This window comes from Festucalex cinctus, chromosome 2, assembly GCF_051991245.1.
Source record: "Festucalex cinctus isolate MCC-2025b chromosome 2, RoL_Fcin_1.0, whole genome shotgun sequence".
In the NCBI taxonomy this organism is placed as follows: Eukaryota; Metazoa; Chordata; class Actinopteri; order Syngnathiformes; family Syngnathidae; genus Festucalex; species Festucalex cinctus.
Window position 1 is genome coordinate 4,480,490 of NC_135412.1, and position 27,987 is coordinate 4,508,476.

The 27,987-nt window shown below is 43.7% G+C and overlaps 3 protein-coding genes across 7 annotated transcripts in view; 1 reads left to right on the plus strand and 2 right to left on the minus strand.

Moving 5' to 3' along the window:
* Positions 1-3,223: 3,223 nt before the first annotated feature.
* Positions 3,224-13,155, plus strand: jam2a (junctional adhesion molecule 2a). 3 transcript variants are annotated; one of them, XM_077512371.1, is made up of 11 exons: positions 3,224-3,467; positions 6,218-6,283; positions 6,429-6,539; positions 8,595-8,744; positions 8,819-9,006; positions 9,154-9,256; positions 9,564-9,671; positions 9,772-9,787; positions 10,964-11,035; positions 11,170-11,203; positions 12,209-13,155. In XM_077512371.1, exons 1-11 carry the CDS (start codon positions 3,419-3,421, stop codon positions 12,245-12,247), a joined length of 936 nt encoding a protein of 311 aa, XP_077368497.1. In that variant the 5' UTR covers positions 3,224-3,418; the 3' UTR covers positions 12,248-13,155. The 3 variants fall into 3 exon arrangements, with proteins under 3 accessions (XP_077368497.1, XP_077368498.1, XP_077368499.1); XM_077512372.1 differs by having other exon boundaries at positions 9,775-9,787; XM_077512373.1 differs by lacking the exon at positions 10,964-11,035 and having other exon boundaries at positions 9,775-9,787; positions 12,209-13,154.
* An 897-nt stretch (positions 13,156-14,052) lies between these two features.
* Positions 14,053-16,173, minus strand: atp5pf (ATP synthase peripheral stalk subunit F6). 2 transcript variants are annotated; one of them, XM_077512374.1, is made up of 4 exons: positions 16,067-16,173; positions 15,346-15,515; positions 14,925-15,049; positions 14,053-14,147 (listed from the first exon to the last, which is right to left on the minus strand). In XM_077512374.1, the coding sequence occupies exons 2-4, from the start codon at positions 15,513-15,515 to the stop codon at positions 14,119-14,121; spliced, it is 324 nt and encodes a 107-aa protein (XP_077368500.1). In that variant the 5' UTR covers positions 16,067-16,173; the 3' UTR covers positions 14,053-14,118. The 2 variants fall into 2 exon arrangements, with proteins under 2 accessions (XP_077368500.1, XP_077368501.1); XM_077512375.1 differs by having other exon boundaries at positions 16,012-16,078.
* A 1,147-nt stretch (positions 16,174-17,320) lies between these two features.
* Positions 17,321-27,987, minus strand: part of appa (amyloid beta (A4) precursor protein a) — a 28,115-nt gene continuing 17,448 nt past the window's right edge. Inside the window, exons 6-17 of one of the 2 annotated variants that reach the window (XM_077512376.1) lie at positions 27,630-27,895; positions 27,133-27,300; positions 25,246-25,379; positions 24,297-24,371; positions 24,058-24,216; positions 23,581-23,709; positions 23,277-23,376; positions 22,389-22,601; positions 22,231-22,284; positions 20,822-20,913; positions 20,366-20,512; positions 17,321-20,255 (exon numbers count right to left, since the gene is read on the minus strand). In XM_077512376.1, the coding sequence (XP_077368502.1) occupies positions 20,154-20,255; positions 20,366-20,512; positions 20,822-20,913; positions 22,231-22,284; positions 22,389-22,601; positions 23,277-23,376; positions 23,581-23,709; positions 24,058-24,216; positions 24,297-24,371; positions 25,246-25,379; positions 27,133-27,300; positions 27,630-27,895 (1,639 nt within the window). In that variant the 3' untranslated portion in view covers positions 17,321-20,153. The remainder of the gene's footprint in view (positions 20,256-20,365; positions 20,513-20,821; positions 20,914-22,230; positions 22,285-22,388; positions 22,602-23,276; positions 23,377-23,580; positions 23,710-24,057; positions 24,217-24,296; positions 24,372-25,245; positions 25,380-27,132; positions 27,301-27,629; positions 27,896-27,987) is intronic. The other variant, XM_077512377.1, reaches the window with a different exon arrangement.

A 27,987-nucleotide genomic window follows, 5' to 3' on the forward strand; every position in this document is an offset into this window, starting at 1 on the left:
TTAAACTTCAATATCCCGTTCCAGGTGAAGCACAATCACACATCTTCCACCACTTTGATTTATTTTTACTCCTTTTTTAAATATTGATTCTATTATTGGTGGATGGCAAGCTAAACGTTTAGCTGCACTTTGTTTAATTTTTTCTTTGCGGTCTCTTCATACGTCACACAAATCTTGTGTCTTGAAGGAACACGACATGTTTACCTTTAACTAAACGTCTCAGCAGCTGCATTGACACTTTTTTTTTTTTTTTTACCAAAACATCACTCAATGCTTGTTTACATTACTCCCCAAATTGAAGTCAATGTGACATCGTCAAACTTCCCGGAGTGAACATTCATTTGCTCGTTGTTGTGTTCTCAGTCATGTACTTGTACCAAAAAGCACTTTGTTTTTCTCTGTTTTAATTCTGTTCATGCATTCTTGTCCTTGAGGAAGACCAAAATATGGGGATGGATGAGTACCGATACTCAGATCAGAATCGGGTCGATAGGCAGCCATATTTCAAGTTATCAGCACTAACGACGGCAACTGTCGTTTTGGGAGGCTAATCACTTTTTTTTAATGAAGCATTTGTCATACAAAAAAAAAAAGGTTACTCCAACTGCTTTACATGACAGTAGTTCAAATCTACCCATTCCCACTACTTGTGCACATGCACAGACACGCAGATGAAAAATAATGAGAGCGTGACCTATGACGTATGACTGGGAACAATATCCAAGTGAGGAAACACCAATTTAAGGAGCCATCTGCAGCAGGAGCAGGAACAGACCGCTGTGGCCGCAGGACATCGATACGGAGCCAAAAGTCAGGCCACGGACCAGCACTGGTGCAATACTGAAATACTAGAAAATAATCTAAAATGATTTTAAAATGCACTAAAACTATTAAATTCTTTGACTGCCAAACATTATCCAAAAAACCCCAACGGTGCCAGCCGATTTGGAGCATTTTCACTCATCTTTCAAGGCAAACAGAATATTGTGCGGTATGATGCCATAAATATGGTGGAAAACATATGAAAGATTGGATTCCATTCTTTCATGAGAAAAAAAAACAACATATTTCTACCTTATTCCGTTCTTCAGTAATCACCATTAAATTAGGTCATTTAAGTGACATCAGTGAAAATACAAAAATATTAAGAGAAAAACAAGCTTTTTGTGACAACAGTGACTTTGACACTAATATTTTTTGTTTAGTGACAAGGCAGAGCACCACAAGACGTTGCGCTGCCCATTGACAGAGAAAAAAACAAAACGTAATAAATGTAAATTGACGTTTTTGGCAGCATTCATTAGGATTTTAGAACACGTCATTAAAAGTTTTTGGCGGTCAAAGAGTTAAAAGCATGAATAAAGATAAAATACGGTTAATATTGTAAAATTATTTTTAAAAATTAAAGTACATTGAAAAGGTCTTGCGTTTGCTCTTAAACGCATGAACATTCTCTTCTCTGCACTTCTGAGTTGTCTGGCAGGCAATTTCACAGACGGGGGCTGGAAAACAAACAATGATTGTGTCCTAATGTTACGAATGACTAAAAAGGCGAAATCTGGAGGTTCCTGCAAGGATATGTCGGCTATAAAGCAACTCTGAAAGAAAAGAAGGCTCAAGATCATGAAGACAACTTGAAAAAAACAAAACATAAAAGAACCGTAAAATCGATCCTGCCGATGAAGTGATTTTAAAATTGGCCAAATGTTCTCCCGCCTTCTGGTCTTCCTCAGGACACGTATTATAGAATTCTGTAATAAGTCAACCTGAAAAACTCTTTTTGGGAAGACCTGAATGCAAAGCATTACAATGATCAATCCGGATGGTGATAAAAGCATGCATTAGCGTCTCCATATTCTTTCTCTCCAAGAGAGAACGGGGCGGGCGCTGGCAGTGTGTTCTTTAAGTGGTAACCTATTTTCATTATATTTTGAATGTGTGAAAAAAAAAAAAGTGAGCTCAATGTCTGAAATGACTCCCGGCGATCGAGAAGAATGATTTAAAGATACTGCTCGTCATTTAGTGAAAGTTTTTTCTCACTGTCTCATCAGCATAACTGGGGAAGTTCAACTGCATGCCTGCTGATGACACAGACAAGCGGGAGCATATGTCAACAGGACAGTACCTAAAACTGACCCTTGAAGCACCCCACATTATTTTCTGGTTTTCGAGGAGCAAGTTTACAAGATTACTATGAAATTTATGTCAGTCAGCCAGAAAGAAAACCAACCAACTGTGGAGTCCTTGAGCAAACACTAATATCATTCATTCATTCATCCATCCATCCATTTTCTTGACCGCTTATTCCTCACAAGGGTCGTGGGGGTGCTGGAGCCTATCTCAGCTGGCTATGGGCAGTTTGTGGGGGACACCCTGGACTGGTTGCCAGCCAATCGCAGGACACTTCTTTTAGTCTTTGGTTCAAAATGATGTCATATCGTCTAAATTGTGTGTATCAACATCTGCCTCGTTTTCATTGATATTAATTGGTTACTGAAATAAGATTTCTTTGTTGTTCATTTTAAACTACAGACAAAACGTGATGGGGAAGAATACACAATATTCCAGCAACCTAGTCTATAAATAACAATTGAATGTAATAGGCTGCTGTTGTGGACTTGCTTGGTTGTGTGCATTCGAAGCGGGTTGAATGCGCCCCTGTGCACCTGACCCCAGAGGTCTCTCCCCAATTAAAATTGGTCTAGAAACGCCATTGCTTGTTGTGGCACGTGACCACGGCGTTCCACAAACAATTGCACCCCAAAACGTCGTATGACGGGAACGTCGTAAGTTGAGAACGCCCACGTTAATCTAGTAGACAAGTTCTACCTCATACCGGATGGATTTCACATCATTGGAAGCTTTTGAGAAAGATGCTTCATAAGGTTGAACGTGATGTCTGCTTCTGGTGTGTGGCCGTGGCCAGCCAGTCGATGCTGTGTGTCCACTTGGCCGTTGCAGTGCGCGTCTTGGACGCGGCGTTGCGCTCTCGCCTCTGCTCGCGTTCAGCAAGCGCCACCCCGCCCCGTCCCGTGCCTCCACCTCCATCTCCATCTCCACCTTAACCGACAGTCGAGAGAGGACACTGACCCGCGTCTTGGCTCCCACCCGCGCCTCGCCTCGCCTCGCCTCGCCTCTTCTCCCGTGGCCAGGACGCCGGCATCGGGCCACCAGAGGCTCCGCGAGGCGCGCCTCGCTCGAACGAACGAACGAACGAACGCTCGGCGGCGGGTCGCTCCGGTCGTCGGCCAACACACGCACACACACACACAATCCCCAACAGAGAAGAGTGTCGCCCCTGGAAGCTGGATGAATTATCGGAGAGTTGCGAATAAGTGCGAGAAGAAAGCTGAGGCTCCGGATCCGCCTCGTCGCTCCGTCGCGAGAAGACAAGACTCAGCCACAGTTGTGGACGACCATGGAGGGGACGTCCCTGTGTGTGCCGATTATTATTGTACTCATGCAATGTAAGTGGCCCACTGAAACTATTCTTTTCCCTCACAACTAACTGTGTGGATCCGCGCTTGGCGTGTTATGTGGAAAATAACAATACATTTGTAGGCTACGCGAGAGATTTTTGATTCCCCAGCGAGTCGTGAATTCTGCGCTCAAGTTGTCGGGTTGTCTACAGCCAAGGCAGGTTTCCCACAACTTGTACTTGGCACCCGGAGCGTGTGGGGGGCACCTGCCTTGGCTGGATGAGGTCAGTGGTTGGACTGCCACCAGAACTGATAATGGAACATATTGTATGGTGGGGACAAAACATGAACATGCGAACAAGAAATCGGACACACACACACACACACAAGGGAAGGCAGCGTGATCGCTGGCACTGCGGGGGAAAAGTGCGAATGTGGCATTGACATGTGATGAGACAGCGCAGTGAGTGACGCACATTTTACTTAGGTCCTCATTTTGCCACCTGCCAGGTCAGGAGTTCACCGGCGTGCGTGTGGTTGCAATAACCAAGCAGCCGTCACTCATCATCTCGCTCTCGGATTGTTGACACGTGCCCTCATGTTGACGCAGGTTGTATTGTAGCTGTAAGTCAAGCAGGAAGTGTTCAGGGTGGGTCCTTGTGGCAACATCCCCCATCTCAACTGACACACTGCACACATACCGGGACAGCTGTTGCTCCAGTGTTACAGAGGGGCTTTGTTCAAACGGGAGGCACACGCTCACTCCCCTGGCCCTGTTTTTCCCTCTGACCCCGTGTGCCGTTATCTTGCTCACACAGACAGGCAGTAGACGCTTTCCTGTGGGTCCGGTCCACCTCCCTCCATTTCACACGTGTTCCCTTGGCTCATTTGAATAAGTGCCTCGATTATTACTGCGCCATGCTTTTGACCCTGGCAACACCCCGGCCCGTCTCTAACACTCCGGTAATGAGGCTAAAGCCTGTGTGCCAAGCAGCGAGCGTGCCATCTTTCTATTTTTTGCTCAGGCAGGCGGGTGGCTGTCCCTCGGTGAGCCGGAGCCGTCGCAGTGCCGGGCCCACATCGGCCCGCCGGCGTCATACCCGGTGCCACCAGAGCGCAGAAAGAACTTCTAGAAAGGAAAACTCTTCCGAGAAGCAAAATCCCAGGTTGCTTGTTTACGTCAACGCTGGCTGCTTCGCTCTCTTTCTTAAGGAGAATTATCAGCATTACTCTGGTGACTAAGGAGGCCATGTGTTGGTTGTCCGCCCCGACACCATCGTGGCTAATTGAGGCCACCGAAACTGACAGCGGATGCGGTAGCGCGAAGCGAGCGAGAGCTCGCACGCCGGCGCCAACGCTTTGCTCGTTCCCTTGCGTGCGTGCCACGCGGTCGGGCGCGTTGTCAGCTTGGCCGCTCGGGCTCAAAGAGACGCCCTTCAAGGTGGCGGCGGGCCGTGTCTCGCTGTGTGACAGGAGATTGTCCCATTCATTGTCTCCCTGTCGGAGAGGATCTCCCTCGCCTTCAGTCCCGCTTTTTATTCATGCTCCTCTGGATCCCCGCCCTCACAACCCTGAAATCGTGTCATCTCGACTTCTTTGCCATTCATTCCCGTCCCCGTTTAATCTCATTGTATCACCCTCCCTCCTCGGGTTGTTCCTTCAGCGAGACAATGCTTCTCCGAGGGCATAAGGGTGCGTGAGTCGCGGCTACAATCCTAATCCTTTTTACACTTCCGCTAGTCGACACGTTGGCACGGGGGAGGGCGGTGAGAGTATGCAGTTTTAATTCACTTAATTGAAAGTTTGACAAGTGAGGGTGGTGCAAATTGAGTCCAACGGCAAAGCGTCTCAAGCGGCCGCATTTGGAGCGTGTTATTACCGCTTCCATGCGCCCAAGACTGAGGAAAAACAAAGTCAATCCAACATGTCTGCCTTCCTGTTGCTTTGCCTGCTGCCCTTCGTCTCTGTGCTCCGCTAAGTCCCGAACAATGGGCCAGCGGACGGGAAGTAGCTCAGGAAACTTGTCAAAATTAGAACAGGGGAGACTTTTCTGCATGAGTCATGTCCAGAACCAACGAGAAGCAAGGATGTGTGTGTGTGCGTCGCACTCCTAGTGAAAAATTGACAAGTCTTCAGCATCACATTCACATTTTTTAGAAGCCTTAATGCTAAGCAAGTTCTCTCGAGGCTCATTTCATATTGATGCACTTTTCAAAAACGCGTGGCTCATCCTTAATTTGCTGACCTGCGGGACAGCAGCTTTCATGCGGCAGCACTTTAACGTTCTCGATTCTAACTTCCCCCCCTCAGGTGACCTTCACCCACATTCAACCGGTAAACTGGACCATAATCAGACTGATAAAACCAAGCAGCTTCCCTTTCCTGTTTGGATGAGAGGTATCGGTGACACGCAGGCAAACAAACCTCGACGTCTTTGCTGTCCGAGATCATGCGAACGGCTTCTGGACAGCAGGTTAATCTGGACAAGCTGCCGCGGCGATCTTTGCGAGGTGTTGGGCGCCCTTATCCTAACCTGCGCTTAAGTAGACATACGGCTGGCTGCTCCTTAACCCGGCGGGATTAAAGTGGACGAGGGAATAATCCCGCCTTCGCATCTCACTGAAGCAACACCGGCCGACAGCGGCATTAAGCATTCCCCTCGTGCGCTTGGCGGGCGAGGTGGCGCGCGTTACCCAATTCACCTTGCCCCCTAATGGATGACAAGCAATATTGCGTTGCGCAGTCAGCGCTCCCACCTCTCCGCGTTAACTCCTTGTTCCCGTCTCCGCCACCTCCAGGTTGCCCCTCCCTTCCTGTCACCGTATCGACCAACAAACCAAAGGTGGAGGTGCACGAGTTCTCAGGTGAGGGGGCGGGAAGCAGCACATCTCTGGGCCCCCCCTTTTCGCCTTGATGCTTCCTTGACAGGATAAGGCTTTAAATAGAATTTTTGTTGTCTTTTTTCCCTGCGACTGCTGCCATAAATATCTCATCGCTCGCCTATTTCAGATGCAGTGCTGTCCTGCATGTTCCGCACCGAGAGGGACCAGAATCCGCGAATTGAGTGGAAGAAGAAGGGCAAAGATGTTTCTTTTGTATACTTTGACGGACACTTCCGAGGTGAGAAGGCACCCGTTGCTCTTTATCGCTAGGCAACAAGGGACATTTGCTGTAATGAGTTTGGTGCGCGGGCTGGGAGGAGTTCACTACTCTCGTAATGGGAGGGATGTTTCAAGCGCTGTTCGAGTTGTCACCTGTGCCAAGGCATAACATGTCCTTCCCGTGATCCATCTTCATTAAGCAGCCACACTAGTCTAATACGCTATTCTGGTTAATAATGCGTTAGTGGAATATGAGGTGAGTTCAGCAGTAAAATCCAACAGTTTTTACCAGTATCATAAGGCGGCCATTTTGCTACTTGCTGTTGAGTGAAGATGTCATCACAGTTGCTTTGGCAAAGACCAATCACAGTTCACCTGTTTTATAAAGTTGAGCTGTGATTGGTTGTTACCACAGACCTGAGCAACTGCGATGTCATTTTCAGTCGATAACAAGTGGCAAAATGGCCACCTTTTGATATTGATAAAAACTGCTGGATTTTGCTGCTTAACTCCACTAATGAAATATTAACCAAAATATCATATTTAGACTAAGTGGGGATGCTTATTAATATTACATTTGTAGAAAATGAGTTACACAACAAAATCCAGCTACTTTTATCCATCTCAGGGGGCGCCATTTTGCCACTTGCTGTCACGTGAAAATGACAACACAGTTGCTCAGGTAACAACCAATCACAGCTCAGCTTCAGAAAACAGGTGAGCTCTGATTGGTGCGCAACTGTGATGTCATCTTCAGTCGATAGCAAGTTGGCAAAATGGCTGCCTTCTGATACTGATAAAATCTGCTGGATTTTGCTGCTTGACTCCACTAATGCAATATTAACTCATTAGCTCCCAAAAACGTATAAATACGTCATATTTTAAATGTTTTAACTGTCCCAAAGACGTATTTATGCGTTTTTTGGTTGTTTTTTTATGCCAGAGCATAGAGAAGGCTTTTATGCAGTCTCTCTACTGCAGAAAATGGTTGAGTGGCAGCAGAATATAAGAGATCAACCAGGCCATGTTAAAACTCCCAGTTTTCCCACAGTTCTAAGCAGAATTGTGAAAAACGATGAAACTTAGCCATTTTCTTTTGCTAATTGCTGCACAGTGGAAACGGATAGGAATATACTTTTTTTCCCCTGATAATAGAAGAGACTCTAATCTCTCTTTTGGTATGTTCCATATTTTTATAGCTATAGATCATAATATTTCACGGGCCTTGAAAAATCAATAAAAATCCAGGAAAACACTTAGGTGAAAATGGTTGGGAGTGAATGAGTTAACCAAAATATCATATTTAGACTAGTGGGGATGCTTATTAATATTACATTTGTGGAATATGAGTTACACAACAAAATCCAGACATTTTTGTCCATCTCAGGGGGCGGCCATTTTGCCACTAGCTGTCAAGTGAAAATGACATCGCAGTTGCTCAGGTAACAACCAATCACAGCTCAGCTTCAGAAAACAAGTGAGCTCTGATTGGTGAGCAACTGTGATGCTATCTTCAGTTGACAGCAAGTGGCAAAATGGCCGCCTTCTGATACTGACAAAAAACAGTATATTGTATTTACACATGTCGGGCACATGTCGTTTGTGGAATACGAGTTATTAAGCAAAATCCAGCTGATGTTATCCATCTCAGTGGCCATTTTGCCACTTGCTGTCAACTGAAGATGGCATCACAGTTGCGCAGGGCCCAGATAACAACCAATCACAGCTCAGCTTCAGAAAACAGGTGAGCTGTGATTGGTGAGCAACTGTGATGTCATCTTCAGTCGATGGCAAGTGGCTAAATGGCCGCCCCCTGAGATGGATAACAACGGCTGGATTTTGTTGCATAACTCATATTTGCACAAATGTAATATTAATCAGAATGTCATGTTTAGACTAGTCAGTTCACATATAACATAATTATTGTAAAGAACTGTTTAAGGTTGACTTCCCCTTTAAGGTTTAGGAAGCTGAATGGCCACAATCTAATGCAGTGAATCAGAGAACGGAGTGCCTCTCCACGTATACGATCATTCTAAAAGTGTGTGACCTTTCCCCTACATCCTGACCTCAGGTCCATTTGAGGGACGGGCGAGCATCGAGGGGGCCACAGTGACCTTGCGCAGGGTGACCCAGGAGGACGCCGGCGAGTACCGCTGCGAGATCAGCGCTCCTTTTGACTCTGTGAATTTGGGCGAGACCAACGTCACGCTCAGGGTCTTAGGTAGGACCGATTTGCAAACGTATCGTTCATCAGAATGGCTGGTACATTGTGCGCGCGCACTCCCCCCCACCCAGTGCCCCCCAACACACCGTCCTGCGAAATCCCGAGTTCGGCAGTGACGGGCTCTACCGTGCAGCTGCGCTGTCGCGACCAGCAGAGCATCCCGCCCGCTACGTACGCCTGGTACAAAGACAATCAGCTGATGATCCCCCTACGCCACGCCAACGCCACCTATCTTATCAACACACACACTGGCGTACTGGTGAGTGCGAGGACTCGATTGTGTCCTTGGAAATATCACATGGCCAAAACAGATTGTTGCTTGGTAGCAGGACCACAGTGTTGCTATAGGACACCCGGGATGTTCATTTATCAGGCTTCAGTCTCGTCCTCTATGTCTGGTCTGCAGGAGTTCAAAGCTGTGGCTAAAGCGGACAGTGGCCGGTACAGCTGCCGGGCTTCCAACGGGGTGGGAAAGCCCATGATGTGTGAGGGCAGGCACATGACGATAGGTGTGTGTGCGCGCGTGTGTGTGTGTCTGGTTGTGTGTTTGCACCCACACCTTTCAGCACTGGACAAAATCAGAGGAGCAGTGGAGAGGAAAAGCCCGCTAACATTTTTCACCACGCTTCTAAAAGATTAAAGAGTGCTCACCTTTACCAACTCGCATGAAAAGAACTGCAGTTGGCAATTGAATCAGACCCAAATTTGATGGTAGAACATAAGACGCATGTTTGGAGTTTGTTCTGTGACCACAAACTGACTTATTGGCTGCCCAACTCGTCGTGACTTTTGAGCGTGTTTGTGTTTTCCTTCCAGAGGATGTCAACATCACAGCGGTGGTCGTCGCTGTGGTTGTGGTCTGTTTGGTGGTGTTGGTGTGCGGATGCGGGGGCTTCCTGATGCACCGCAACGGCTTCTTCGCACGTAAGTTTGTCTGGTTCGGTTCATTATTTGATTGTCCCTGAATAAGAACTCATGTCCGCTCTTGTTTTCCATTCCGTGGCTGTGTCGGATCATCCGCCAGCAGGACACAGAGGAAGGTAAGAGCTTCAGTGATTGCATTAACATTGACGTGAGCAAACGCGGCCTAATATCGTAAACACAGAGGATTGAAGTGAGGGGGGGGGTTGTCGCACTTAGACGCGCGTCTGCGTGCTGAGTCAGGCCTGAGCGGAGTGACAGCTGTGCCTGTGCGTGTCTATATGTGTGTATTTATGAGCCACAGCGGTGGCTTTTTCTTTGCGCTGGTCGATTGGCGCAGACAGATGTAAATATCGTCACAGTTCATCCAGTGAAACTGTGTCAAAACTTTCCCGGACAAAAGCAACAATCAGCGTGAATTATGCGCACAATAATTAGCGGCTGTTAATCAGCGAGGAGATCCGAGATCACCGCAGCCTATTAAGCTGATTGGACAGTGACTTGAAATGGATTATTTCATCTCTACTTAGACGTTGCCATAACAACACGCAACAGTGACAAGGGATGGTTTTACACTGTGCAGTCCGGGCCTGGCTGGCCATAGAGGCAGAAATGCACGCCCTGGCCCATCTCGCTTGACTTTATTTGATTACTCGCTTGTTACTGCGCAGCATTTGATGGAGAGAGCCAGCGCTGATGCGAGAGAGAGCGAGAGAGTGAGAGAGCTCTTTGTCTAGGTTAAAGTCTGATGCTTATCCCACTGAGCTAACTGGAGCTGTCAGTGTCAACTTCCTATTTATAGAACCCACTTCTTCACAAAGACTCCAAGATAAAGCAACACCATTTCCGATGCACAATTTTCTAAGCACAATTTAACAGGGCAGGGAAGCAGCTCAATGACATAGTTTGACTTTTTAAACAACATGAGGCTTGTAATTAGGACATTATTTAGCAAAAAAAACACAAAACAAACAAAGTACCCTCACACAGCAATGTTGCGAGAAAACAAATTGAAATCTAGTAGCTCTAAACTAGAGCCGTGAGGGACACCAAAGCAATATTTTCAAAAAGAGGCAGTCAAAACATTTAAAGGTTGGATTGCTGCATGTGAATGGCTCATCACTCGACCACTTCACCTTTGCATCCCCATTGGCGCTGCCGCCATCATGATTGGCTGCATGCTAATGATCTCAACTCCATAAAAAGCATGGTGTGCGGTGCCAGTCCCAAATCAGGCCCTCTTCTGAAACACGTTTAAAGCCGTCAACCTGATCGCCACCCCCCCCCACCAACAGGTCATTTTGGATCTCCGAGTGTCATGGTGCCGCTCACATCAGCAGCCAAAACCTGAACAGAACTGAGGACACGTGAGTGTAACGCTGAAGGACATGACAGAAACTGAAACTTGATAGATAAAGAGTCAGGATAAGGCCAACGGACATCAAGGTTCTTCTCTTGTCAAACAGTCCGAAGTGGTACTGATCATCACTTTGTCTTTCAGGTCCAATGTCAACTATATCCCTCCACCTCAAGAAGTAAGTTTCTCTCTCTATAGATAAAGACCTTTTGCACAACTCAGTGGTAGAGTGGTTGTCTCGCAACCCTGAGAGCGTGGGTTCGATCCCAGGCCCATGTGACTATGTCAAAGTATCCTTGAGCAAGATACTGAAACCCCAGTCGCTCCTGATGTGTGTCATTAGTAGTCAAAATGTAAAGCGGTCTGAAAGCCTTGAAAGAAGGAAAAATGGAGAAAAATAAATGAAGTACCATTTACCAGAGTCAAGTGTAGTTAAAGTTCAACTTTCAACATTGACATTAGTGCAATCCACTCATAAGTTTTTCAACACCAAATAAAGTGTAGTTTGGTAGAAGTAAATGTTTAACACTGACACTAGTGTCGGGTATTTTCAACACTACTCAGTGTAAGAGTAATACATTTGGTTGACATTTCCAGTATTCTTTTAATTTGCATTTAGATTAATTGTAAGTCTATTCTTTAAAATATGCAGTCACCCAAAATGAATTGTGTCAGAGAATCAAGGGGTCTAAGAATATTGTATCCATGTGAAAATGGCAGAAAGGTTACAGGTATCAAAATCCTCCTCTGGATGTGGGTGTGGCCAGAGAGTGACAAGTGGCCAACCACGTGGCTCCGCCCCTGGCTTCTCCAGCAATTTATTTGATTTTCGAAAATATAATTAGAAATATTTTTTTTTTTAGCCCTCCTATGTATCATCCGTCAAGTCCCACTTTAGCCCTTGGAGAGAAAAAGTCTAGTGACACCTCTATTTGTTTCTGGCAACAAAGTTATCAAGATGTGTGGACTCCATATACATAACTCAAAGAAAAGACCAGAAAAGCCTCATCAACAACAGCAACTCCAGAGAAAGATAATCGTGTTCATTCCACTAACGTTCTGTTTTAAACAACTGCTAATCAAGTGCTAAGAGCAGGTCACATTATTCAATAGCAGCATGCGCACAAGTCAAATGTCTGAGTTATTGTGTTGTGTTTCAAACCCCCTTTTCTGTCTGCTTCAGCCACAGGATTTCAAACACACACAGTCATTCATGCTGTGAGAAGCTGGCCTTCCTCTTGACGAGACATCAATTAGCCTGTTGATAAGGTGCCAATACTGGATTCTGGATTCATTCTAGGCCTTGCGGACTCTGAAAAAGCTTTTGATCTTCCAATTATATGCTCCTTTTTTTTTTTTTGTAATTAACTATTGTTTTATTGTTGTTTGTTGGGGGGCATTGATGGGCCAATTTGGACATTTGCAAGGCTTTATACTCTTGCGTTGTTGTGTGCATCGCCTGTTCAGTTCTGCCGAATATGTGGACTGCCAGTACATATACTGTACTGTACTTTGATGTCGCTCTGCTGCCCCCTGGTGGCCAATGTCGGAACTGGATTTCCCCCCAAAATTTACCTAAACAGGCCGATTGTTTTTACTGCCTACATTTTCGTTGACCAAAGACTCCCTTAAGGAATTTTGTTGCATTAAAACAATCCTCTTAAGATGATGCTCCACTGCATTATCAATCTTTTGAAACAAACAAACAGTCGTTTACCTCAATATTGCTCCACTCGCCATTCTATAACACTGGGGCCTCAAGTGTTCCAAGGGCCTAATGTCCACTGTGTTAATAGTTACAACACAAAACCCAGCCCAGGAAAATTAGTCACTATAGTCATTTATAAAGACCAATCCCATTCCATCCTAATGTGCCTGCATGGTCTTTTTATATATACAATATATACCTTGTGCCTTTTTAATTTGTCATATATATATATCAATGGATGTTTTTGTAAAAAACAAAAAAAAAAGAAAAACGGAAAAGAGGAAAAAAAACAACCTTGCCTTACTTTTCTGTCTTTATATTTTTTTGTGCCACTGTTAAAAGAAAAAAAAAAAAAAGTCTGTTTTTAAGACAGTGTGAATGGATTGTTCATAATTTTATTTGAATGTTGTATCAGTAATAAAAATGTTTTCTATTTAAAACGTGTCTTTGTATGTACACCATGGGTGACAAACTAATGAGGAATCCTGGTTTTGTTTGTTTTATTTGTAGGCCACCACACACGGTGACATTACTATGTTATTCCCAACGAACAAATTAATATGCTGACTAGCAGCTTGACGCACCACAGTTCAAAGCTTACATTCCACTGCAACATGTCATTATGCCATTCTATTTTTATTCATTCTCTACATCTGGATCACAATTTCCACAGATCACAGTAAGCTTTTGTTTGGTGCATCTCCAGGGCTTGACATTAAAGCTGCACAGAAAGGTAACAGGTCAGATGGAAATGTGCCCCATGTGACATAACTTGGAGCTTCAAATATTCATCCTGGAGGGGATAAAATGCATCTCACATCTTTACCCTTAAGTGATGTCATTTCAGGCCAATTCAAAGGGACAGCAGACCCTCAACTAGGTCAGATGACATTTGGCTTGCTTGCAGTTGTTAGCAGTGAATTTCCATACCGAGTATTACTACAAGATGGATGGGGAGAATCACTAGCCCACTCCATAATCTATAAAAATGTGTCTGCTGTACTGGTTTATTTTGGTTACACTGCTCAAGTGCAAGAAGCATACCTTACATGAAAAGGCATTTTAGTCTATCAAATCAGTTTTACTGACATTTTGGACATATTCTTACAGAATAATATACCATAGAAATAAAAGCATCTACTAAAATAAATCCAATGGCAGCCCAAGACAATAGGAATGAAACTGTATATGCCATACATACCATATTTGGTGTGATATGCTGCACACTGGCTAGAATTACTTTCGTCAACGAGTAGAAACACATTATACTTTTACTACAGTTTGTGTCATTACAAACAACTCTTAGGAACTCACCAGGATTCAATCATCATAGATGTTTTTATTATTAAATATTATACATTGGTGATTTACAAGATGAACACCATTTACTTGGGCACTCCATCAAGCTTGGGGTCTATGAAGGGGGAAGAAACAAGCAAAGAGAAACATTAGTGCAAAGTAGACATGACGGACCGGGACAACAGAAGAAATGTATTCTGAAGAGAAAAAGGACGCAAATTGAAAACACTGGAGCACAGAGATAAAATGGTCCCAAAACAACTTCAAGATGCTTTAAAAAAAAATAAAAATAAAATGGCGTCACAACTCTTGACTATTATTAGATGAAGATAAATCACAGCAGAAAAAAAAGAACAGTTGATCATATCCTGAAAAAAAAAAATGAAGTCAATGAGGAGGTTCGGGATTATATTGCATAGCATTATTTGGGTCAATAGCTTTCAGATTCTAACAGTGAAAAGACATGTTATAAAGCCTTAGACAAGATAATTATCCACAACATAAACAGTCAATCAACATAAATTCGAACAATTAGTTTCCTAGCAAAGCTGGGCTCAAGACTGTGACCGATATGCTTGCAAATGCTCGGGGTTGAAAGTCAGTCTCGTCCACCTGCACGCTCCCATTGCAAAAAGAGAGCATCACTTCCTTATCTATGGGTGAGATCGGAAGCTACATGCCGACAGTTCTGAAATTCAGAACCTTTTTCAAAAGTACCGTTCAAGTTATTCCAAACGACACAAAAAAAGGAGTGCTGGAATGCTGAAAAAGTTGATCGCACCAGTGCTACTACCACCGAGCCATGAAAAGGCACAGGTTGTACCCTGAGTTAACATAAACGTCATTGGCTCTCTGTCATTGGACAAGACAGTGAAATGGAGACATTTCCCACCTTGGAATTTGAAGTCAGGAAACTTGGTGAGGTCTCCGCCACCAAATAGCCTTTCGAGTTTGGAAACCTCTTCGGACATGTTCTTCTGATAAGCGGGACCTGCATCCACGATGCCACCAGAAGCCCTGGGGCAGTCACGGCATCAAATGATGAAAAGAGACGAACAGAAAGTGATGAGGGGAATGTCTTTTTTCTTTTTTTTTACTAGATACAATATTTGAGAGCGGCTGTGACTAAAATCGGTAACTTATAGCTTCCATCTACGTTTATGTTCAAGCTGTTACTGCCATATCCATGTAGTTTTGTTTTAAATAGGATACAAATTGTGTCAATGCCTCTTCCAAATGTGAAATTGAGCACTTGAGCCTGCAGCGTAAATTCAATCGAAAAGCATCATGTTTTTCACTTATCAATGACTAACTTGCTCTTGGTGTTGTAGTCGCGGATCTTGTCCAGGAACAGTTTCTGCACGGGGTCCAGCTCTTTGGCCCGGTTCAGGACGACAGCGGAGAGACCAATGTTCCTGCGCAGGGTCAGACTGACCGCCGAACGCAGCATGTAGGACAGCTGGAGGAAGCGATGGAGCGCCATCTAAAGGCGGACACATAAAGCCGAAAACCTCAGCTAGTGACCCACATTCTAACATTTAGACACACACCATCTCCCGAGCGCCGAGTTCCACTTTTAAATGCACATTTCCTTCAAGGTTTTAGGTTTAGTCACGGAGAAGCAAACGGAATCAATTTGCAAAGTGTTAGCATGTATGTACTGTGTAGCGCACGTTAGCTTCTTTCGGGAAATGCAGCTACAGTAGCACGCTAGTTCATTAGCGTCAAAGACTGGTTACCGTCACAGTTGTTTCATTAAGTTTATATTAACGGACATTCGCCAATACACGGTGCGAGGTCGTTTGAGATTGGCTAAATGCTAGTTAGCTTCAGCTTGACTTCATTTACCGACTCAAGCTAACATGTTAGCGTTAGCTTGCTCGCGCGGCAAACAGCAGCGTTTATTCAACCTTTTTGTGAGTCACGCCAACGACAAGCGTTCTAAACACACACACACACACACATATATATTCATTTACCCTCGTATTTCAAATACGTCATCATCCGATGCCATTAATGTTGAAAAACACTCACCTTGGATTTGACACTTGCAACCCAGCAAGCAAATGTGGAGGACTGCGCGCGTTGTATTGTGGGAAATTTTTGGTGGGTTGGACAGAAACATTCACCTGTGTAAATGATCGTCTTCCTGACAAAATGTGACTGCAGTAAGTTCCTAAATATATTACAGTAGGCCGAAACGTAATACTATACAATTAGTATCAAAATGAAAAGTTGATTATTTTTGGGAGTTTAATAAATATATAATAATCAGCTTGAGAGTGGCATACTTTTTTTTTTTTTTTTGTGCCCTTCTGTTTCACAAATATTAGTGTACGTGGGAATGGGTAAATGAGAGGCATCAACTTTGTGCACTTTGTAGGTTGTCACTTGTGAAATTAGGGCTATTTAAGAATAGATCTGACACATTCAACATGGCGGCGTGCTGACGTTTCATAGTAACAGGCCATTCCACTCAAGGCAGGTCTATGCGGCATTTTGGGCAATGTAGTGCGCAAACCTACACGTTATTCCACATTAAATGACATATTACACCAAAGCATCCCACTAAAGAAATGTAGCAAGTTAAGCTTCAATAGTCCACTAGTCTAAATTTAAGTAGCAAAATCCAAACGTTTTTATCCATCATCTTAGGTGGCGGCTATTTTGCCACTTGAATGATCTCACAGTTGCTCAGCTACCAACCAATCACAGTTCAGCTTCATAAAACAGGAAAGCCATGATCATCATTACTTAAGACCCTGGGCAACCGTGATGTCATTTTCAGTCGACAGTAAGTCCCAAAATGGCTGCCCCCTGAGATGGATAAAAACAGATGTCTTTTACTGCTTAATTCACATTCCACAAACGTACTATTAATTAACCAGAATATCATGTTTACACCAGTGGGACTGCATGGAACATATTCTTGACTTCCCCTTCCACATTTCCGTTTTATTGTTAGCTGAACCTGGTACTCTTCTTGATCAACAAGTCACACATTGAGAATGACAACTATCCACACGGACAGTCAGTCCTACTGTCATTTTAGAGTCTGCTGAGAACCATGCATGTTTTTGTACTGTAGGAGGAAGCGGACTGCACTTGGAGAGAACCCATGCATGCGCGGTAAAAGAATATGGCATGCTAACTCCAAACAAAAATATTTAAACACAGATTTATCTGAGTGGCAGTAGCTGCAAATATTTAGTCACAGTGTAATACAACAAAGCATATCAAAACGATGAAAACAACGTCTTGTGAAAAAATGAAAAGACACACACCATCTGTAGGTACATTCAAAACTTTATTATGGAATACAGTGTAGAAAGCGTTTCCCCAGTCAATGCAAATGGCCTGCAGAATATTACACAGAACAAAAACCAATGCAATCAACAGAACAATTCCACTCCTCTACTACCCTCTGTCGTGCTTCTTGTGAGCACTTGCGTGACAGCATGCCAACAAATCTGTTGCCAAAGACAAATTCAATGACCATTCATAAGTTATTTAAATGTTTACCAGAGCGAGAGGTCACATTTTACTTTTAATGTGATAATGGGATGCAATAAGCTGATGGAAAGAGCTGTTGGATTTTGTTGACTGTTGCTTATCATTAGAATCAAATGAATGTTTGCACTTCAGAACTTCTCTCAGTCCCAGCTCCAGCACAATGATCAATATACAGACAGTAGAAAACTCGAATGTGCATGGATGGCATCGAGATGTGAGCAGCATGCCTGAAGAGAAACAAAGGCAAAGGAGAGAGGCGGGGGAGGGGGGGGGGGGGGGCAGCCAATGGTGTAAAATCCATTATAAATACAGACTGCCTGCCAGCCTGGCTATCCATCCAGAACTGCAAGTCATTTCCTTTCTACATCACTCACATCTCCCCTCCTCCTCGTCAGCGCTCCACCTATCCTATCAGCAGACAGACAGGGGAAAAAAAAAAAAAAATCATATTGCTCAACCACAATTGGATACAATGCCAGCTAAAAGAGCAAAACACCGGACTAAAAATGACAAAACGCACACACGTAACGCTAACCCATCTTTTGCTAGAATCCTGCAAACCATCACCCACATAAGATACCTTGCTGGAAAAAAATCCAGAGTCAAACTTCAAAGAAAAAATGAAAAAGGGCTGGGCCCCTAACACCGGGATTTTATGACGATACAACATTGAAATAACTGGAAATAATATACAGATGAAGCCAGCTCCTCCTTCTCCTTCAGGAAAACTGAAAATGTTGAACAAAAAATGAAACAAACACTTAAAATTCCCCCCCAAAAAAATCACAGATCAGTTTTAAGTGTGTATCATATATCAAAGCAGAGCCCGTTGATCTAGACTTATATATATTTTTCATCATGGTTTGAAGTCACGCAATCACGAGAGGATACGAAATGTACAATCTTGCTAGCATAATCTATAAGTGAGAGACGTTCGAGAAAGCAGTGTTAAGATCTTTTTTTTTTTCATTTTTGTCATGCACTACATAGGAACGACTACAACTTCAGCGTTACTTCAGTACATCACACACAAGTTTTTAAAAAATGACTTTACATATTTTTTTTTTTACTCTGTTTTCATTCTTTTTTGAAAAACAAAATTGAACCCATAGAGAAAACTTAAAATAAAACCAGCTCATTCAGAATACATAATTACTAGCATCATCATCAAGATTTTCACGATCAACTCTATATATTTCGCCTTAAGAGCCTCGTGTGACCAAACACAGCCCAGCTGTCATAAGAATGCACAAATAAAGGAAAGAGGGAGGATGAGTGAGTGGGTGTGGGGGAGGGGGGGCAGGGTGGGATGGTTATAATCATTGCGGTAATTATTCTCCAGTGTAGAGAGTAGAGTGCAGTAGTTGTGCAAGAAATGGCGACAAAAAGACTGGACCTCATTCCTGGTAAAATGCAGATTCACCTAAGCATATATTATATTTAAAACAAAATATTTTTTGTCCTGATTAAAAATGGAGTACTTGAGGTCCATGGAGCCACGCAACTGTAGTCCTGCTGATCAGAGGCCAGATTTTCCTCTTCACACCTAAATTTGCTACAAGCTAAGGAAAAAACAAAACAAACAAAAACAAAAAAACACCACAATATACTGGCCCTGGATCAGTTTAGAGCAGGGGTGTCAAACTTATGTTAGCTCAGGGGCCGTATGGCGGAAAATATATTACCAAGTGGGCCGCATCGGTAAAATAACGGTATATAACTTAAAAACAATTACCGTCATTTATACGCAGATTTTTGGACCAGCCCTAAATTACGGCGCTCAACTATAATCATGTTGTTCCGAAAAATAACACAAATGCAAATGGAACGCGGCAACAATTTGCCGGTATACGTTCTGGACGTTAAATCGACCCGTTTGGCATATATATATTGTTCCCAGAATGCATTGCGTGGCGCAGTTAATGACATAAGAACGCTAATCCTTGTCATATCTATTTGTGTTACCAGTAATTGAATTTGTGTCATATTTAACACGTTTGTCTGTCTATGATTAAAAATAATATTAATTAAACAAACTGTAACTTTAAGTTGTGGGTAAAATAATGACATCCAGGACGATTCCCCGTACAAGTTTCATTGCTCATCTGAGGACTGCTTGTGAAATTACAAATGTATATATTTTGATCGTGTCCGACATTACAATTCTTGTTTTAACTTTACAAAATCATCTCGCGGGCCGGATTAAACCCCTTTGTGGGCCTGATTCGGCCCGCGGGCCGTATGTTTGACACCCCTGGTTTAGAGAGAACAGGCGTCTCCCATTAATGGTGAGTTTGCTTGCGCTGGGTGGGGCCAATCTCATACATCAGCAGGCCCAAAACGGAGCAACATTAAAATCTCTCAGTAAAAGACGTATCGCTCCAATAAAGTGAACCAAACGTGGTGCAAACTGGCTCGGCCACAATTTCCGCCCAGGCAGTAGTTACAAAAGCTCCGTATATTCCGTCACTGCTTGCTTCAGTACGCACTGCTGACGGCACTCTACTCTGAGAAGGGGGGGGGGGGGGGGGGGGGGGGGAGGTGCTTAAGGTGTGGAATGAAATGTCACCGTGTGTGCGTGTATGTGTGAGTGTGCATGACATCCCCCTCAGTTCTGCATCTGTTCAAAGAACTTGTAGGTTGGGTTCTCGTAGCCATTCTGCTGCATTTTGGACAGGTGACGCTCCTCGGGGGTGACTGCGGCGTCCACCTGGAGCGGACCCAGAAGAGACGCTGGGTTACACGCGTGCACACGCGCAACATACATGCAGGCACCGGAACAGCTTGCCCATCATCGCCCGCCCCAACGCCGCTTCTGACCTCAATGACGCCGTGGTGGATGGAGGTGTACTGCTTCTTCCTGAGCATCACCAAGGTGATGACGATCACTGTCGCTATGACAACGCCGCCGACCATCAGGCCAATGATGGCACCCTTGTTGGAGCCAACATCTTCGGCAAAGAAGACCTGAGGGAGAGAAACTTGTCATGTTGCCACGTATGCTTTGCAAATTGCATCTTGACATGGCAGCCCTCTTATTTTTAATTTGATATGAATGTCAAATGACAGAGATGATTGACACATCCATATGGGTGTCTATGGATACCCATCTCCATGGCAACAACGATTGGCATTTACCAGAACACAGTTGAAGGTGGGTGGGTGAGGGCGGGGCTTGCATGTGTCAGTGAACGCATCTTTTCATTTCTCATTTGCATGCACAAGCGCATGGGGCTGCCTTTTAAATGACATTGCAGACGAAGCAAGTTTGTTTACCAGTTTCTGGTGGTGAACTTCGTATTCAGTACTCTGTCTGTCCCCCTTCTCCATTCGGAGTTCAGGAATAGCCTCCATCTTCATCCCAGTCACTGGCAACAGAAGGAGAAGTGGATGGTGACAGTCATACACTTGCATACATACAGTACAGTTTATTGCTTATTGTTTAAAATTGGATCCCCATTAGTTCTCACCATGGTGAAAACTATTCTGCCTGGGGTCCTTCACAGAAACTATAAATAAAATATTCTTTACAAAATTAGAATCGACAAAATCATAAAGTTGGTATATGAAGTCTGGACGCCCCTGTTCAAATGCCAGTTTTTGGATATAAATCAATGAGATCAAGATAAATTACAAAACTCTTTTCGCCTATAACCTCTACAGCATAATTGGAAAACAAACTGAAATCTTTAAAGGGGGCAAAATAAATAAACTGGTTGTGTAAATATGCGGGGAGGAGTGGGATAAGTAGTGCCAATTTTTATTTAAAGTGTCTTTTACGCAAGGGGGTTACAGGAATGCATCCAACTAATAAGATATGTTTCTATAGTTCATGATGTTGTGCACCGCTGGGAGCAATCACGTTGGTTCTTCAATAAACTGTTTGAGAAATACAGCTTAAGAAAAAAAAAAGTGGTTTTGTGGCACAACTTGGCCCCAGTGCGGGGTAGGTTGTGCCATTAGTCATTATTTAGTGGGGTAAATTGTGCTATTGATAACTGAAGTAAAAATCAATCACAATTCTTGTTTTCACTCTTTTTTTTTTTTCCTTTCTGTGGATTTTGGCAAGGGAAAAAATAACTTCTGAAGAAACATAAGCCAAGTGAGAAGGTTTGTCACTTGGTGAGTGTTTGGGAGGGTAAGCATGAGACAATTTTTTATTTTTATTTTATTTTTTTATTATCCCAATATTTTTTTATGGCCATCCTGCAGATTTTTATTTCACATTAAACGGGGTTGAAAGAATTTTCATTTCCACTGTACTTGATGAAAACAAGAATGACCGCATCATACTAACAGCATTAGTGCTATAGAGACCTCAAAGAAAAGCAGTTATTTTTTTTTTAAGTTTCAACTGACTATGTGCCAATTTAAGTTGCGTATTAAACTGGACCCTTTTAATGTCATCATCAGTGTTTGGCAAATTTCAACATGAGACACATTTTCACGGAAATAAAAGTGAGTCCGCTGCCAATGCTCCCAATAAACAGAGGTGACAAATCCAGATCCACAAAGTAAGAAGCCTGCCACTGTTTGGCTTTAGCCACAAGGTGCTTCTCCCGGGGAGTTAGTTTTGTTTTACCTGCCGGTTGAGTAGAAGCACCTGTGGTTCAAATAAAACTGTGGCAGGGTTTTTACTTTCTCTGCCAATACAACAGTGAGACATACGTTTCATGCAGACCCACCTGATCGTGTGGGGACACCTCGTTCAAGACTGGGACGGGAGTCCACAGGTTCAACTGGAGGGAGGAAGGCAACACTTCAGTGATGAAGGACACATTCTCATACAACTTGCACTCATTACTTCGACTGTCACAAATGACCAAATGTTTGGAGTAATCACCTTGGTTGTCAGTGTTAGGCTGGTTGAAGCTCTCGGGATGGATAAAGCCGACTCCTCCCAAGCCGAGTGTGTCCTCCTGAGTTAGCAGGTCAGTTTGGCCATCTCCCAGCTCCTGGTCGGGCATCAGAGCGTCATTACCGTAGCTCACTCTCACGTCTGTCTGCAGGTTGGCCAGCTGTTGGGCCATCTCAGCCTGTTCCCTCTGCAAAAGCTCTGATGACAGAAGAAATTGCAAGGGGATGGGTCAAAGATGAGACGGAGTCAGAATCTCCTGGATTATTATCCCATGGTTGATTTCATAAAACAAATAGAATGAAGAAATCGGGGATGCACTATTTTTTTTAGTGCCGATAAAAGTGCCAAAAATAACTGCATCTAACATAATGAACCACACAAAACGATTCGAATAATGTATCAAGATATGAGTTCAGCGGTGATCCACGGCTTTTGCTTCTAGCTAAGGTTTTGTGCATCTTACACAGTGCACTACAGACTGACACAATCTCAGAGACACAGATGGTTGTGTGACGCATGTAACTCCAATAAGCAGGGGGGGGGGGGGGGAGAAAAAAAAAGTAAGGGATGGCAGGCAGATTTATCTTCCCAACAAACAATTTAATTTGAATGCGCTGAAGAACTGGGTCAAATAGCTGCAATGTTCTTATCAGTTAAAAAAAAAAGAAAAAAAGAAAAAGAATAAAATGAATGGAATTTAGAGCTTTCAATCCCACTGTTACAAGTAATACAATCAGCAACACATCTCACAATGTTTGGAATTGGGCACGAAACAGACAACTAAATAATTCAGGTTGCTTTGTAAAAGCTTAAATGTCAGGATTTCAACAACTACCACTGAAACAATCAAGGACAGCGTGACGTGAAACGTACCAACTTGGTCCTGGATGTCATCAGCCACACCAGGGACCTTGTAGAGAAGTCCCAATGACTGGTTCATGCGCTCTTCAATGACACGCAGGTGGGTCAGCACCTACATACAGCATCACACACAAATTCTAAGTGTTTCCCAACCTTTGCGCCAAGGCACCCATTTTTACATTACAAAAATGTTGCAGCACCCCACCAAACGAAAATGTCACAAATGGTATAAATACTGAAATAATGCTCATCACATCTCAATTTACTCACAATTTCACTAACTCAGTGTCAAACGTTGGGGTTGTATGTGTGATACCTGAGGCCTGATTTGCGCCGCCTTCTTTGGGTCCACCATCCGGACGTGTTCAAAGTGCTTAAGGGTGTGTTGTCTGTCCTTTTGCTCAGCACGCACGTACTTCTTCAACAGGCTGAAGACATGACGAGGCTGCGACGGGCAGAACGCGGCTCAGGACAGCGTGATTGGAGACACATTGGATGAAACTAGAATTTATGAACTGTGAAATTGAGGCGGCTCAGTCGGTTACAAAGCTTTCCATTAGCGCTTTAGCTTTGTCATGGTCTCAGAAGAGAGAGCGAGAACAGCAACAGAGGACGATACACGCAGTAGACTCGGCCACTCAAAATATCTCATTTATAAATAAACACCACAAAATAACTATTTGAGACTGTTAAAAGAAACAAAACGTGACACGGGTCAGGAGAACAGAACGAAAACATCGAAATGTGACACTTCAAATAGTGGATTTGTGTGTGATTTCTGTATGTTGTGTACCCTGGGGGCATCCTGCTGCAGCGCACTCAGGTAGCTCTCCAGAGCCAGGCGGCGGCGGTCGTTGTGAAGCGCTTCCACTCGGGCCATGTGAGTCTCCACCAGCTGCTGCCGCTCACTGGCCGCTTCCTGCTCCAGTGTCTCCACCTTCTCTTGGAAACGCTAAATGCACAATCGAAACATTTCAAGTCATGATAAGAATCTCCTTAGCATGAAAAATGTTCTGAATATGCATACGTTACCTGGATGACTGCCTTCTTGTCTGCGCGCGGAAGATTCTTTGCTTCCCTCTCAGCCTCTTCCCACTCTCTCATCACCTGCACACAAGTAGAGAGGAACATCATGTACATCAACTACAAACTGCTACGAATTGTGACGACTGAAAGATGGTGCCAAGCTGAAAGAAAACAACGACTTTAACAATGCTTAACACATTACATCCAGCTATGCAAATGAGCACCACTGCTTTTCGGAAACAATTTGTGTTTAGGTTGGTGAAAGTAAGGGAAAAACTGTGTTGCAATTATGGGGCTTTAGAGACACGTGGAAGAAAAATAACACTTTACTAATAGCATTTGTTGGCATGACTGTCTCTCCGGAGTCACAAAATTACACAAATGTTCCACTGCCGACTGCGAGAACGGAGATGATACAGTATTTGCAAGTATTATCTCTTTTCTGTTGCATCCTCTCTGACTCACTGGCTAAGCTCAGGCCTGTAGCAGACACACAGCGGCGTCTGTAAAGGGGAAGTCAACTGTGTTAAACCCGATGATGCGGGGCCTGAAGCCAGTCGAGCGAAAACAAACGCTCCCAACAAACCCCAGCACAAGGAAATGTCATTCCAAGTCGTGCACAAGATGTCCTCGTCTGCAAGCTTTGAAGCCGTTGCTGTGCAGTGCGCACCATCTGCTGCGAATCACTTCATTAAGGAATGCAATTAAAATAGAATCGGTTCAGCCATCCCACCCGGGGGAAGATTAACAGATGCACTTATCCGTTTTTGCTACAACTTTTCCGCTCCCAATTTCCTATTAAAAAAAAAAAAAAAAAATGTTCAAAGACAATCTTTCTTTTCCCTCTCGCTACAGTCCACTTTATCGAGTATTCTAATGGAAGAAGCAACGAAATATTAATTATGAAAAAAAACAAAAAGTCATCATCCCATCCTATGCATACGCGCTTGCATACCTGGGACATCCTTTCACGGTGCTTCGCCTCCAAGCTCTCTTTAGCCTTCTGGAAATGGGTGTGCTCATTTTCATCAGCAGGCGTCTCCAGGTAGTGGTCCACAGCGTCAGGAGAGCCGGGTGTGGCTGTTGGGACTACGTCAACAAGGAAAGAAGAGGAGACGAGGGATGGGGTTAGAAGTAAAGCATCCTTTGTATTGTCACACGTGGCTGAACGAGGACACAGAGCTCAAAATAGGGCAAGAGGGGAAGTAAACAAGATGATAGCAAGTGGAAACCTGAATATTTGAAAAGGAAAGCAAACCAAACACCTCACGTAATCCATCTCTCCTTTGTATGACAACCTTAAAACACCCTCCCAGTATTGCTCATCTGAAAGTACTGAGCTCAAATTAATCCTAAAGCCTTGACCGTTCATACTAAGACACGTGGCGTGAAACCTGAATTACTAGTCATCAGCAGAGTTGATTATCTTGAGTAAAAACAATCAAAAAGTGCTTGGTGGGCGTGTGGGCATGAAGGTCAGACATCAATCGAAATTGGTTATGTCGGCTGGCTCAGAGTGCGTGACTGCATAGGACACAAAAAACAATCACGCGATGTTACTCACTACTTAAACGTCTGTCAAGTGGGCATACAACTATAAAAACACAGGCTCCATGTGGGGAAAAAAAAAAGAAAAGAAAAAAAAAGATTTCACCACCACATTCATGGCAAGCCACAACAATTTGGGACATGTTTAGAGTCTCGGCAAAGGCAGAGACGCACCCATGTGAATATTAGTTCATTAGGAGTATCAATATTGTAAATAAACTGGCTACACTCACAACCTAAAAGAAAACACAGCAGACCATGAAAACACTGAAATTAGCCCCTCATGTAATGGGGCATCATGCACAGTAAATTCTGTAGAGTAAATTTGAGACTCCGACTCAGTTTTAGAGTAGGCTAATATTTACACTTGGAGGAGAGTAAAATAAAGAATTTGAAAAAAAAAAAAGTCACTCAAGGGTTGAGGAACGAAACTCACTACCTTCAGTTTGGAAGACTGCCACATGACGACCTGAGCTATGCCCCTTCCTACTGTTTGCTTATCTCCAAGAGGAGACCAAAAACACCATTTTTGCTCGGAGTTAGGAAGATTCCAGCTGACATGAGCAATATACTAATAACACAGCAGGAGCTGCGTGGCTCAGGGAGTAGATCGGCTGTCTCCCAAGCTGAAGGTCATGAATTCATTTCTCAACCCTTGAGTGACTTTTATTTTTTTCAATTCTTTATTTTACTCTCTTTAAAATGTACATTTTTAATTTGATTTTTTAAATTATTATTATTATTAATTTAATCGCTGGTGTAATAACCTTATTTATTGATTGAATTTGTTATTATTATTATTATCATCATTAATTCAATCTCTGGTGTAATAACCTTATTTATTGATTGAATTATTTTATATTTTATTATCTGTTCTTATTGCTTCTGGAAATGTAAATTTCCCAGAGGGAGCCATCCCAAAGGGATCAATAAAGTCAAGTCTAAGTCTCAGTCTAAATATTACTCCACAACTGAGTTGATTTGGTGCCACTCTAAATAGAGTCAAACTTACTGTACGGAATTTGCTGTGTGGAAGTGTGACTCAAAGGAGTCAAACCTCGACTGAATAACCAACTAATCTTACAGAAGAATGAATGAAGCCAGATTAAATGAAGGACAATATATTAAAAACACACAAGCTAGAGAAAAGTTCAAATATCAGCCAGGAGTAGAGGCAGGACTTTGGGAAAGTTCAGAAGGAGCAGTTAGCATCTTGCAGGAGGTTAGAGTCAAACAAGCAGCACTCTGTCAAGAGGGTAGCAGGTCTGGGTCATCTGCTGCTGGCAGAACTTACTGACACTTCTGCAGACAGACAGGCAGTATTCCTCGGACTCAAAGTTATTCCTGTTGCCTCCGCAGCCGCCGTAGATAAACTGAGCACAGTGGCCGTCCCGGCGGTCAAAGTACCAGCGGGGCAGCATGGCCCGACATGGACCAGTCTCTGCACTGGCCCAGCACACATCTTGGAGAATATACATACAAACCTGTCACCATCCACATCCAATTCATCCCCTAACAATGTGATCTGCTAAACATATTCACTTGATTTCTCAATGGGTTGCACCCTTAGCACAAAAACAAAAACAAAACACCCCCACACAGTTAACAAATCATATTCAGTAGCTGGAACAGAATGCAAAACACACGTAAAAGAACATTCACTGAAACTGCTGCACTAAGAAAAAAAAATTATATTTCTATGGTGCTTATTTGAGTTTAACATGAATTCCCTTGATAATGTTCCAGATGAGGCGAGACGACAACAAATTTGCAAAGAAAGTGCGAACTCACCCCTGACGACCTCCTCAACTGACTCAGTGGTGGTGGTGGTGGTCGTTGTTGTCATGGCAACATGGGTGGCTGGCTCATCATCATCGTCATCAAGCGTGTCGGCGATGTCTTCCTCCTCCTCTTCGTCTTCCTCATCCTCCTCCCCATCTCCATCTTGGTCATTGTCCAGCACGTCCTCTTCCTCATCTTCCTCAGCCGCCGCCTCCTCCAGCACAGATTGCTTGGTCTCCTCTTGCTGCTCGACTGGCTCTGGATCCCGCACCATACTGGGAGAGCAAGTGCAGTGAGGAGGCATGAAAGGGGAAGGGAAGATTGAGGAGGAAAACGGCAATAGAAATGAAACCGAGAATGAGGATGA